This window comes from Melanotaenia boesemani, chromosome 2, assembly GCF_017639745.1.
Source record: "Melanotaenia boesemani isolate fMelBoe1 chromosome 2, fMelBoe1.pri, whole genome shotgun sequence".
NCBI classification, from domain to species: Eukaryota; Metazoa; Chordata; class Actinopteri; order Atheriniformes; family Melanotaeniidae; genus Melanotaenia; species Melanotaenia boesemani.
Genome location: NC_055683.1, coordinates 39285884 through 39300473, shown reverse-complemented (window position 1 = coordinate 39300473; position 14590 = coordinate 39285884). Strand labels below are relative to the sequence as shown.

Below are 14590 nucleotides of genomic sequence, written 5' to 3'. Positions count from 1 at the left end.
CATTTCATCATATTTTCTAAGAAAGTAAGCTGAGAACAGAGTCAGTGGACAGCAGAGGGACTGCAGTTACAGCTTCCCTACAGCAGTGAGGAGGAGGATGACCATGCAGCTGAGGGAGGGGCAGCAAGACAGCATGACCGAGACTCAGACTCAGAACATGGCCACATCTCTACAAGGACCAAACATGAACAGGAAACAGATTATTTGCATTGCAGTGAGCTTCAGGGAGCAAGAACAGCTACAGAGAGCACTGAGCTAGAGCTAGACCAGCCACTCCACCTGCACCTGGACCAACAGGTGAATTTATCTGTCCACAATATGAGGAATGGATGGCTACAGGTTAAATCATCTTAATAAATCTGTGGTTAAAACATGTTTAGACTGAGTGAAGATGTTTCATGTTATTATATAAAACCTTTATGATTCACCTTGATTAATAGTTGAAGAAAATTTGAAAGGCCATTATTACAATGTAATTACAAGGAAGGAAACTTAGTTTGTCACTATTTCTATTAATACTGTTCTTTTTTTATTTTAAAATCCAGTTAAATTATTTTTATTGTATTCTAGATCTTTCTCAGTCAAGCGCAGAGGGACCAAAACAGCCACAATTTGTCATGGGGTGGTTGGTTGGACTGGTAATTTGTTTGGAACAGAGTCTATTCAGATTAATTGCTTTCAGCTGCAGGTGTAGGGGCCTGTTTGGATCCTCTCTCTACCACACCTGTCTTTTATCTGCTAATCAGGTGGCTGGGTATATCAAGCTGCAGCAGTTCATTGTCAGATCGTCTGCTCTACTCAGCCTGAGACTGCTCCAGGAAAGCTTCTGCCTGCCCTTTGTCTACCTTGCCTGCCTGATCTTCAGCAGTTTCCCCAGATTCCACCTGCCTTTCTGCTGCCCTTCCTACCACCATACCCAGTACGGAGACTATTGGATTTTTACCTGCCAGCGCTCCTGAGCCCTGGATCCTGCAAAAACTAAGTAGGACTGGTTCGTTATTTCCAGATTCCAACTCTAGTGATTTGTGTGCTACTTTCATAAATTCGGACTCTCCTTCCAGGCAGAATTTACCGCGCAGTGAAGACCTCCACTCTTTTGTTCTGTCGTACCTGCCAGCAGGGTTAAAATACTGCCTACTGCTATGCTGTCGGCATTTCGTCCTTCCTCAGGGGGTTCTGTGTTTACTTCTGTAGATGGTTCAGTAACTGGAAGAAGGCCATGTACAAAGATGGAGTTTCAAGCCATCCTAGATCTGACCCACATCTTAATACTATGTTAGCCTGGACAGAATATGAGAAGACAACTGCAAGCAACAGATCTCTTTCAGACCATAAATGCAGAATATGAAGGAAAACAGGAAATATATAAAACTATTGTTGAAACCGTCCTTCTTACAGCAACACTAAATGATGCACAGCGAGAACACAATCAAACAGAAGGTGAGAACAAAGGTAATTTCCTGTCCATTATGGAACTTTTAGCCAAACACGATAATCATGTGAAAAGGAAAATGACAAGCTCACGAAATGCGACATACCTTGGTCATGGAACTCAGAATGAAATAATCGACTGCTTGGCAGAAATGATCCGCATCTCAATAAGAAGTGAGGTTTCCCAAACTGATGCTTTCAGTATTTTAGTTGAAACATAAGAAAGAAGGAACAGATGTCCTCTGTAATTACGTAATATTACAAAGGAAAGGTATGTGAACGTTCCCTAACATTTGAAGCTGCTGAGCGTCTTGATGCAGCAGCACTTGCACAAAAAATAAAAAAGAACTGCAAAAGTATGGCCTGGATTACAAAACCCACCTGGTAGGGCAAGCTTATGATGGTGCCTCAGTAATGAGTGGTAAAAACACTGGTGTGCAGGCAGCATTAAAGCAGAGGCTCCATTAGCTTCTACTTTCACTGCAATGCACATTGCTTGAACTTAGTGTTAGTTGACACTGTAAAAAACATCCCTGAAGCCGACCATTTCTTTCCTCTTCTGCAGAAACTGTATGTGTTTGTCTCAGGGTCATATGTGCACCAAAGGTGGCTGGAGGAACAGAGGGAGATGTTTCCAGGGATAGTCCCAAGAGAGCTGCAAAGACTGATAGACACATGGTGGCACGTAGGTAGAAGTCTAGCAAAACAGTAATGGACAGATTATCTACCATCACACAACTACTGAAAGAAATATCAGAAGATAGAAATGGTGCCAGAGATGTAGAGTCAAGAGGTTTGTTAGATTTGAAATTTGTTAGCCTTCTTGTTTCATTCACCACAACATTTGGTGAAGTAAAATTTCTTTCAGATGTTCTGCCATCCCATCAACTGAATCTGGACACAGCTGTTAGTCTTGTTGATGTCTTTTTTCTCAAATGTTTATGTTTGTTAATTTTTAGGTGAATGTGTTCGTGCATAATGTCTTTTTAATGAAAAACTGTCGGGGCATTCAGTGCTCAGCCCCAGGCTGATTTCTGCCTGATTTAAACACAAGGAGGACCAGTTTGGTGTTTCAGCCTAAACACATGACAGCTTTAACTGTCATGTGACTGTTGCATGTTCTACTAGTTTAGCAGCAACCTGTACACACATGGACTATGAAGAAAAAAGTTGTGGTGTAAGAGACCTAAACCAGAGACACACAAACATCTGATATTCATACACACAGCTTCCACAGGTTTGTTACTCATGAATAAAAACTCTTTTAAACTTTTAGTTTGATGAATCCTGACCTGAGAGTTTCCAGTTTGCAGTCTGGACTCTTCAGTCCACCACACAGCTTCTTCAGTCCTGAGTCCTGCAGGTCGTTGTTACTCAGGTCCAGTTCTGTCAGACTGGAGGACTGGGAGCTGAGGACTGAGGACAGAGGTCCACAGCTTGTCTCTGAGAGACCACACCCACTCAGCCTGGAGAGAAAGTTACAGAGAAAAATACAAATAATACATGTGACAAAATAATCAGCTCTCATAGTGGAATCAGACTGAAAATCAGTGACAATCTGAACATTTGATTTATACAACAAAGTACATCATGTACCACAAGAACTAATCTATCAGGGTGATGGTGGGGCTGACTTCAGATCAGATCAGTGAGGAAGAGTTTAGCATTTATCAGCACATCATGAGCTTTGTGATGTTGGAACTATGTCACACCATCAATGAGCCTGTTTACATGCACACCAACAATCTGATCATGATCTGATTCCTGGAGTTAACAAGATTAATCAAGTCATCATGTAGACAAATAATCTGATCTCCTTTATCAGATAATCTGGTTATAAGAAATCACATTAACACACCTCCATTCATTCCTAATACTCTGATAACTTAGTACATGTAGACACACACATCTGATTTATTTATTTATTTTTTTTTATATCTCTGCATGTGCAACAAACTGTGTTCCATTAAAAGATGGAAGTGATGCAGTCACAAATAGTTCTATGTCACATTCTGTCCTATAAAACAGCAGCAGTATATTTCTCCACATCCTGCTATGTATGTATATATATTTTGGAACAGAGTCTATTCAGATTAATTGCTTTCAGCTGCAGGTGTAGGGGCCTGTTTGGATCCTCTCTCTACCACACCTGTCTTTTATCTGCTAAACAAGTGGCTGGGTATATCAAGCTGCAGCAGTTCATTGTCAGATCGTCTGCTCTACTCAGCCTGAGACTGCTCCAGGAAAGCTTCTGCCTGCCCTTTGTCTACCTTGCCTGCCTGGTCTTCAGCAGTATCCCCCAGATTCCACCTGCCTTTCTGCTGCCCTTCCTACCACCATACCCAGTACGGAGACTATTGGATTTTTACCTGCCAGCGCTCCTGAGCCCTGATCCTGCAAAAACTAAGTAGGACTGGTTCGTTATTTTCAGATTCCAACTCTAGTGATTTGTGTGCTACTTTCATAAATTCGGACTCTCCTTCCAGGCAGAATTTACCGCGCAGTGAAGACCTCCACTCTTTTGTTCCATCGTACCTGCCAGCGGGGTTAAAATACACTTTCTTTTTTTGTATTTAGGTAGTTCTTTGTCTGCTCCTTGGGTCCATCATCTTTCCTGCATTATGACACAACTGAAGGTTTTCTCCAGGACTCTTCAGTGGTATCCTTACACAACTGGCTGAATATTTGCCTACTGCTATGCTGTCGGCATTTCGTCCTTCTTCAGGGTTCTGTGTTTACTTCTGTAGATGGTTCAGTAACTGGAAGAAGGCCATGTACAAAGATGGAGTTTCAAGCCGTCCTAGATCTGACCCACATCTTAATACTATGTTAGCCTGGACAGAATATGAGAAGACAACTACAAGCAACAGCTCTCTTTCAGAGAGCATAAATGCAGAATATGAAGGAAAACAGGAAATATATAAAACTATTGGTGAAACCCTCTTTCTTACAGCAACACTAAATGATGCACAGCGAGAACACAATCAAACAGAAGGTGTGAACAAAGGTAATTTCCTGTCCATTATGGAACTTTTAACCAAACACGATAATACACAGCTGTTACTCTTGTTGATTTACTTGTTGACACATTGAGCAGTGTTAGAGAGGGACCTCCCTTTGAAGAGATTTGGGAGAAAACGGTGACCCTTGCAGAGCAATGAAACATATGTGCTGCACCTCAAGGCTGCCAGGTCACGCCAGCTGTAGTCTTAAAGGCTTTTACCTTTCTACTCCGACTGTACAAAAACAGGGCAACACAGATAAAGAGTCATTTCATAAAGGTTCATTCATTCCAGTCATTGATGTGTTTCTCTCTGAGATAAAGAGATTTTCTCATGAGAACTGTGTTATAATGGAAGACAAACAAGCCTTGAATCCATGCAGTCCCACATTTTGTGACAAAAATACCGTCTGTGTTTGTCTCACTATAAAACTGCAACTCTGAGGATCTAGAACATGAGTTACCTCAGCTTAAACCAATTCTGGAGAGGAAGAAAAGCAGTGGCTTGGAAATACCAAAGAGTTTGGTGGAGCTTACAGTTTTCCGTGAGCCATATAATGAGGTGTTTGACAGTGTTTAAACTTTGCAAACACCTTGCATTACCTGTGAGTGCTGCATTGTGTGAACTTAGTTTTCTGTGCTCAAATTAAACAAAACTCACTTAAGAAACACCATGAGCAATGAGCAACTCAGCAGCTTGGGAGTCTTGTGTATTGAATCAAAAAGAGCAAAAAAAGTCGATCTTAATAGTTTTGTAGACATTTTTGATAAAAGACATGGCAACAGGCAAATTAAACTGTTCTAAAATACAGAAATAATAAATATTAAAAGAATAACTGAAAAACAGTTTGAAATGTCTTTTTTTCTGAAATGTTTGTGTTTCTTAAACTTGAGGTGAATGTGTTGGCGCAAAATCTCTTTTTAATGAAAAACTGTAGGGACATGCAATGCTCAGCTACAGGCTGAATTCTGCCTGATTTAACATGAAGAGAACCAATTTAGTGTTTCAGCCTAAGCACATGACAGCTTTAATGTGCACTGTTGCATGTTCTACCAGTTTAGCAGCAACCTGTGCACACATGGACTATGAAGAAAAAAGTTGTGGTGTAAGAGACCTAAATCAGAGACACACAAACATCTGATATTCATACAAACAGCTTCCACAAGTTTGTTACTCATGAATAAAAACTTTTAAACTTTTAGTTTGATGAATCCTGACCTGAGAGTTTCCAGTTTGCAGTCTGGACTCTTCAGTCCACCACACAGCTTCTTCAGTCCTGAGTCCTGCAGGTCGTTGTTACTCAGGTCCAGTTCTGTCAGACTGGAGGACTGGGAGCTGAGGACTGAGGACAGAGGTCCACAGCTTGTCTCTGAGAGACCACACGCACTCAGCCTGGAGAGAAAGTTACAGATAAAAACAAAAATAACATATCGCTGCTGTCGCGCCAAAACCTCCTATGTCCAAAATTCGTGATTTTTGTTTTCCTTCATAAATCAGTACTATTGGTCACCCTCTATGTCTGCCTGTTGTTTTACAAAGATTTAACCAAAGATATATGATTAAAACATAATACAAAGTTTGATGACATTATGTCCAGTTATTACAAAACCATTCCATTTTTTTCATTTTTTGAAAAATGACAGTTTTGGAGATAGGAGGTTTTTGCCCGACAGCAGCGATATGTGACAAAATAATCAGCCCTCATGGTGGATGCAGACTGAAGGACCACCTGTAGAGAAAATCAGGTTTCTAGCCTTGTTATCGTGTCCATGTGGTGGATTTTAATGCTCAAAGACATCATGAGTGAAAAAGGATTCAGCATGGTGGCTGAGAATTTCTAGAAATGGTGGGGCTGACTTCAGATCAGATCAGTGAGGAATAGAGTTTAGCATTTATCAGCACATCATGAGCTTTGTGATGTTGGAACTATGTCACACCATCAATGAGCCTGTTTACATGCATGATCTGATTCCTGGAGTTAACAAGATTAATCACGTCATCATGTAGACAAATAATCTGATGTCCTTTATCAGATAATCTAGTTATAAGAAATCACATTAACACACCTCCATTCATCCCTAATACTCTGATATCTCACTGCATGTAGACACACATACCTGATTTATTTTGTGTTTTTTTTTATATCTTTGCATGTGCAACAAACTGTGTTCTAACAAAAGATGGAAGTGATGAAGTCACAACATGAGAGGAACAGAACAGAAAAATATGATGACATGCAGCAGTGTGAAGCCAGAGTATAAACAAAGTAAAGCATTCACAGGTAGTTTAGCAGGATTATTAGCTTTCACATTAGCACAGCTAATGCTAAGACTGTAGGTGCTGCCATGTTCAATAAAGACCAGATGTTCTAAAATTATCTGGAAGTTGAGAATTACATCAAAAAGTAGGTGCGTACTGTGTTAGAAATAAATGAATGAATGGAAAATGTAGAGCAGGGTTTTTCATAATAACACATATCAGAAGTGCATATAAATGTGTCAGATCTGATTATTACAATAGTCTGTTTCTCCCAGTAACTGAATTTTAATGGTCATGTATCTTGAAGTTGTTCTTGTCTATTGAAACACTGAAAACCACAAACTGCCATCAGTTCAATGTCCAGATTCTCATGTAAATTTAGGAGATCTTGGAAGATCTAATTCAGAAGTCCTGCAGCTTCTCACATGAAGCTTTTCCCACAAAACTGTTCAAATCTCTGTTTCATTATTTAATAAAGGAACCCAAATCTGTAGAACCCAATCAGATCTCAGAGTAAATAAAAATTCAGTAACAACAGTTCCAAATGTTTAAATTACTGCAGGAACAAACTTTAGAGTAATCAGTCTTCTTTTTAAGCTCCATCAGCATTTCCTTCTGATGACACATCTTTCAGGAAGATGAAGATCAGTGAAAATCAAACAACACAGTCTCACATTAAGAATATCTCAGTGTCTACACACCCATATCTTAATTACTATATTTCTACGAGGCTGAGCTTTCACATGTATTTATCACTGAGCTCAGAACCAAACCTGCTCTGCAGCAAACTGGAGCAGCAAAAGTAAGACAAGAAGTTCTCTGTCACATTCTGTCCTATAAACCAGCAGCAGTATGTTTCTCCACATCCTGCTATATATGTACTTACAGAGCTTTGCTGGAGACTTTGACCACTGGCAGCAGCCTCAGAAGAACCTCCTCTGAAGGAGAGTATTTCTGCAGGTCAAACACCTCCAGATCTTCTTCTGATGACAGTAAGATGAAGGCCAGAGCTGACCACTGAGCAGGAGACAGTTTATCTGTGGAGAGACGTCCTGATCTCAGGAACTGATGGATCTCCTCCTCTAGAGAACGATCATTCAGTTCATTCAGACAGTGGAACAGATTGATGCTTCTCTCTGCAGACACATTCTCACTGATCTTCTTCTTGATGTACTGGACTGTTTCCTGATTGGTCTGTGAGCTACTTCCTGTCTCTGTCATCAGGCCTCGTAGGAGACTCTGATTGGTCTGCAGTGAAAGACCCAGGAGGAAGCGGAGGAACAAGTCCAGGTGTCCATTTGGACTCTGTAAGGCCTTGTACACAGCACTCTGATGGAGACGAAGACCTGGTTTATTTGAACGAACAGAAACTGTTTGTTCATCTTCCATCAGGTTGATTCCAGACTTGATGAAGGTCAGACGGACATGAAGAGCAGCCAGAAACTCCTGAACACTCAGATGGACGAAGCTGAACACCTTCTCCTGGTACAGTCCTCTCTCCTCTTTAAAGATCTGTGTGAACACTCCTGAGTAAACTGAGGCTGCTGTGATATCGATGCCACACTCTGTCAGGTCTGATTCATAGAAGATCAGGTTTCCTTTCTGCAGCTGATCAAAAGCCAGTTTTCCCAGAGACTCAATCATCTTCCTGCTCTCTGGACTCCAGTGTGGATCTGTCTCAGCTCCTCCATCATACTTGACCTTCTTGACTTTGGTCTGGACCACCAGGAAGTGGATGTACATCTCAGTCAGGGTCTTGGGCAGCTCTCCTCCCTCTCTGGTTTCCAGCACATCCTCCAGAACTGTAGCAGTGATCCAGCAGAAGACTGGGATGTGGCACATGATGTGGAGGCTTCGTGATGTCTTCATGTGGGAGATGATCCTGCTGGCCTGCTCCTCACCTCTGAACCTCTTCCTGAAGTACTCCTCCTTCTGTGGGTCAGTGAACCCTCTGACCTCTGTCACCATGCCAACACAGTCAGGAGGGATCTGATTGGCTGCTGCAGGTCGTGTGGTTATCCAGAGGCGAGCAGAGGGAAGCAGTTTCCCCCTGATGAGGTTAGTCAGCAGCACATCCACTGAGGTGGACTCTGTAACATCAGTCAGGGTCTCATTGTTGTGGAAGTCCAGAGGAAGTCGACTCTCATCCAGACCGTCCAAGATGAAGACGACCTGGAACTCTTCAAAGCTGCAGATTCCTGCTTCTTTGGTTTCAGTAAAGAAGTGATGAACAAGTTCCACCAAGCTGAACTTTTTCTCTTTCAGCACATTCAGCTCTCTGAAAGTCAGTGGAAATGTCAACTGGATGTCCTGGTGGGCTTTGTCTTCAGCCCAGTCCAGAGTGAACTTCTGTGTTAAGACAGTTTTCCCAATGCCAGCCACTCCCTTTGTCATCACTGTTCTGATTGGTTCATCTCTTCCAGGTGGGAGTTTAAAGATGTCTTCTTGTCTGATGCTTGTTTCTGGTCTGTGTGGTTTCCTGGATGCTGTTTCAATCTGTCTGACCTCATGTTCATCATTGACCTCTGCAGTCCCTCCCTCTGTGATGTAGAGCTCTGTGTAGATCTGGTTCAGAAGGGTTGGGTTTCCTGCTTTAGCAATCCCCTCAAACACACACTGGAACTTCTTCTTCAGACCACATTTTAGTTTACGTTGACAAGCTGCAGCCAGAAGTTCTGAAAGAAAAGAAGAAATAAGAAGAGTCAGTAAAGATTTGAAGCCTCTGAGGAATGAGGATGTGAATATGTGATGTTCATGTGTTGAGACATCAGTAAATGTGTCGTTTATCCAGCAGCTTCAATCTTTAGAGAAATCCTCTTACTGCTCTGCAGACGCTCAGCCAGCTCCTCCTGCTTCATCCTCCTCAGGAAGTCCACTGTGATCTTCACTAACGCCTCTCTGCTGCTCTTCCTCTGCTCCTCATCCTCACCCTCCAACACGGAGCATTCTGGGTAATCTGAACTCAGAAGCTTCTGGATCTTCTTCAGCTCCTTCTTCATGAAAGTGATCATGTTGTCCTCCAGCAGCTGGAAGAGAAACGATATGAAGGACACAATCAGACTGAATTCATGGAGCCAAACATCAGATCCATGTTGGACACACTGACAATCCACTGGTCTACAAAGGTCAGCATGGAGATGATGTGGACAGAAGAGATGGAGAAGTAGTTGTTGTACATGTACAGACCATAAATATGGAGTCCAGCTGTGTTTGATGCTGCTGGGCAGACTGACCACTGGGAAGCTCTGAGCTCTGCTGGTCCACTCTGTGGAGGAATCAGGAAGAATCACATCACATTCTGTCACATGGAGAAGCTGCTTCCAGCTTTTAGGAAGCTCTCACCAACACCTTCATGAAGCTCTGTGCTGAGGTGCCCTGGAGCAAGGCAGCCACAGCCAGTGTGTGCTTGGATGAGACTGGTTAGACTGGGCAGCTCCCAGTATAAATGTGTTTGATGTTGGAGTTTTCCACTAAGAAAAAGTTTGGTGTGTTTGTGAGGAGCCAAACTGACTGCAGGTCACTTAGTAACTGAGGTTCAGAGAATCTCCTGAACTTCTGGAAAACGTCCAGAATCTGTTTCCTTTTTCCAGAGGAGGAAAAACTCTCGTCTGCTTCTACGTTCCACAGATGAGAAAGTTGAATTATGGAGATTCTATGTTTCCTGCACTGAGACAGAATCCTCCTGATTATTCTCAGCTCACAAGAAAGATTTAATAAAACTCACATGTTTATTATTAGAGCTTCATCTGGATATTTCACCTTAAATACTGAAGATATCCTTTATTATTATTATTATTATTATTATTATTATTATTATTATTATTATTATCATTATTATTATTTTAGTTTTTATTATTATTATTATTATTATTATTATTATTATTATTATTATTATTATTATTATTTTAGTTTTTATTATTATTATTATTATTATTATTATTATTATTATTATTATTATTTTAGTTTTTATTATTATTATTATTATTATTATTATTATTATTATTATTATTATTATTATTATCATTATTATTATTATTTTTGAGTTGAAACACAAGATGGAATAAAACTAAACTGATGAAACAATTTCACACAGCTCACCTCTGTGGCTCTGATTTAAAAACAGGAGGATTAAAATCCATCGACCAGTCGCTCTTAAAGGACAAACAGCTGGGCTCAGGTCCAGGTCCAGGTCCAGGTCCAGGTTGATTCCTGTGAATAAAGATGGTTTAATGATTTTACAGCTGAATTCTGAAATTGTTCAACATTTAGTTTGCAGAAGAATCTGGAAGACAAATCAAATCTATCACATGACGATCATGATGCTGCAGATTCGTCTCAGCAGAGACGTCCAGTAATGATGAACCTGAAACTGGTTTTCATCTGAAACCTGATCCAACCTCCACTGGACTCTGATACTCACTGCTGGTCTGCTCTTAGATCAGGAGGTTGATGCATCGACCAGTCACTCTTCATGGAGACACAGCTGGGTCCAGGTCCAGGTTCAGGTTTAGATCCAGGTTTTAGCTTCTGAAGGATCCTGATAGAACAGCAGAAATGTTATTAAATCTCAGAGTTCAGCCTAAAACCCATCAGAGACCTGCTGAAGTTCAGAACAGATGTTTTCAGAGGAGCTCATCTCTGATGAAGAGGAGCTCATGTCTGATGAAGAGGAGCTCATGTCTGATGAAGAGGAGCTCATGTCTGATGAAGAGGAGTTCATGTCTGATGAAGAGGAGCTGTCAAAGAGACCAGATGGACGTTGATGACAGACTCAGAAGTTCTTCCAGCCTGATCAGAGATCCACATCCAGCTCAGCCTGCTGATGAAAAGCCTCTGAAAGGCCTCAGTTCAGTCTGGAACATACTGACACACTCATTCTAATTCTCTGATAAAGTCTTTACTGGTTGGTTGATCAGATGAATTCTGCTCTTTAGTTGACAAACTACACTGGAAACAAGCAACACTGGAACATCTGATGTTTGCAGGTAAACAGTGGAATTAAAAAGAAAGAAAAGAACTTTAACAGGATGATGTGAACACATCTATGTGGAGAGAATGAATCATTGGAAAGTGATTGAGCTCATTTTGATGGAAAGTTCTGCTGAACTAAAATAAATAGAAAACACTGTGAAGGCCGCGCTCTTCAAAGTGTGACGGGAACACTGCTCAGCCCGGAGAGCGTTGCTAAGGCAACAATCAGGAAGCAGAGGCCCCTATTTTTACAGATAACTCACACCTGCCTGGAAACCACCGCTTTTGCTCTCAGTGAGTGAAGGAGGGAGAAAAGTTTTATTAAAGTTTGAATCTATGACTGCTATTACACATATGATGTGAGATGATGTTTTTAATAAAAAGACTGAGTTTATGGACTGCCTGATCAATACTCAGTTATGTTTTTCTATGTGTTATGCATTACCCATTCACATTTCATATATTCCTGTTTGCTTGCTTATTTACATTATTATCCTTAGATTTAGTGATGTTCATTAGGTTTTGGTTTTGATTAATAGAACTACAGCTTACTTGTTGTTATTCTACAGCTTACAGAGAGTGCATTCACAAATAAGGTACAAATAAGAGACAGAGTTTTACACTGCTGAAGAAGTGGCGAGAGGCCCTGAAGCAGGTCTGAGTGTCCAAGCAAGGGAGTTACTCCTTATCTGCTTGCTCCAAGCAAGAGCGGAATTTCCCAGCAAACGCAGAAAATATTAACAAGCAGCCTTTGTGTAAAACTGTGAGAATAGATAGATAATGGGGCAGGGAAAAGTTTCTTCTTTTCCTTCAGCTCTGACGCAACCCAGAAGGAGGGACCACCTTGCAAGATACCCACATATGCTTTTTCCGCTGATGGAAAAGTACTGAGTGGGTTGGTTTTGAGTGTTTTTTCTGCTAGTGGGAAGGTACCAAGTGGGATTGTTTGAGTTATGTATATATACTGGTGATAATTTGAAGAGAGACAGATTGTACGGAGATTCTGCGGAGATTTTTACGGAGCTTTTGCAGAGAATGAGGAAGGATTCTACAGATTTTCAACGGAGACTTTGTGGAGATTTAGTTAGATTTTTACAGATCTTCACCCCTTTGCTGGGATAGATTTTAGCCTTTTACCAAGGGAGATTTTATTATTATTATTAGAGAAGACTTGGACCGCGAAAGCGGAGTCGCTCCTTGTGAGAAACTTTTACTTTGCACTCATTTCATATATTCTGCTTTTAGCCCCCACTGAAAGGGAGAACCCCGAAAAGGGAATTTAATTGTATTTTTATTTTTATTTTCTCTGTATTGTACCAATAAAAGAAAACTTTAATAAAAGGGTTATAGTTAACTTCGGTTAACTTCCCAACCAAACTTATTTCTCTTATATTTGTCCACATCCACTGAGGAGAGGAGAGGACACCACGACGAGCAGGTGAGCCCCAGATTCCCCAAAGAATCGAGGTGGAAAGGTTTGCCCATCACTTCGCGACTGGAGTCTCACTGGTCGTTAAAGATCCAAGAGAGGAAACAACAGGACGTGAGCCTGAAAGGTCGGTCAAAGAACTGACAATAGGGTAAATATTCGTCAGCGGTTTCGACAACACAGATTTCTGACTTTGGACGTGAACTTTAATGCTGTTCAATGAAGCTGTTTTCACACATGAACTGCAGCTTGAAATGTTCCAGAAATGTTCTGGATGCAGGTGAGAAGACAAATTCCTGCAACATTCCCTCCTGATTTCTTGCAGAGATTCTGCAGCCAGCTGTCTGATCAGAGATCCAGAAACCAGGAGCTGCAGCTGCTTATTGGAGGTGGAACCATGGAGGAGGAAAGTTAGGACTTCATCTAAGAAGCAGCTCATTCTGTTAGAAGTCAGAGATGTTAGAAGCTCCAACAGAGTCAGACTGATGTCCCAGAAGGTTCCAGAAAAGCAGCAGCAGCTCATTCAGACACCAACATGTTCTTCTTTCTTCATCCAGCCTGGTTTCATGTCCACATCTTCTCCTGAAAGCTGCAGCAGCTCATTCAGACACCAACATGTTCTTCTTTCTTCATCCAGCCTGGTTTCATGTCCACATCTTCTCCTGAAAGCTGCAGCAGCTCATTCAGACACCAACATGTTCTTCTTTCTTCATCCAGCCTGGTTTCATGTCCACATCTTCTCCTGAAAGCTGCAGCAGCTCATTCAGACACCAACATGTTCTTCTTTCTTCATCCAGCCTGGTTTCATGTCCACATCTTCTCATCCAAAGACTGTGTGAAGAAAGTGTGTCAGCTCCACGGTCCATGTGATCAGTGGACTTCAGAGGAGACGGACTCGTATGTAACATCCAGTATGACCAGTAAGGAGGAGGCTCCCTCACACACTGGAAACATGAAGATTTGAAACACAGCTGAGTTTGAAAGAACTGAACCAGATGAATTCAGACTGATGTGACTGGATTTAGGATCAAACTGCAGCTGTTTGTGCTTCTAGAGTTATTGGAGGATGCAGGATGTTCAGATGTGATGAATCAGATCAGATGATGCAGCAGCAAAGATTCACAGTAAAACCTGATTCTGAGAGTTCAGCTTCCACTTTTACATTTTAATACTGACAACTACTTACTGTCTGATAGATCCACGACTTTGATGGAAATTGATTAATCGTTTATTTGACCGGTTGCTCATGGACACACAGCTGGGTTCAGGTCCAGGCTGGTTCCTGTGGATCCAGATGTTTGGTGATGTGAGTTGTGATCTCTGACATGGAGAAGAGTCATGGACAGTTAGAGATGGACATCTCACCTCTGAGTGGTTTTAGAGGGAGGGACTCCCTCCTCTCTGTCCTGATCCATGATGCTGGATTCACATCAGCTCACACACACTTTCTACCTTCACCTGCAGAGGAAACACACATCATTCATCTGAACATCAACTG

General features: G+C 41.4%; 1 protein-coding gene across 1 annotated transcript in view; it reads right to left on the bottom strand.

Moving 5' to 3' along the window:
* Positions 1-14590, bottom strand: part of LOC121628311 (NLR family CARD domain-containing protein 3-like) — a 113461-nt gene that overhangs the window by 8618 nt on the left and 90253 nt on the right. Inside the window, exons 4-10 of the mRNA XM_041967332.1 lie at positions 11113-11229; positions 10791-10901; positions 9879-9957; positions 9514-9718; positions 7579-9367; positions 5652-5825; positions 2780-2897 (exon numbers count right to left, since the gene is read on the bottom strand). Of these exons, the coding sequence (XP_041823266.1) occupies positions 2780-2897; positions 5652-5825; positions 7579-9367; positions 9514-9718; positions 9879-9957; positions 10791-10901; positions 11113-11229 (2593 nt within the window). The remainder of the gene's footprint in view (positions 1-2779; positions 2898-5651; positions 5826-7578; positions 9368-9513; positions 9719-9878; positions 9958-10790; positions 10902-11112; positions 11230-14590) is intronic.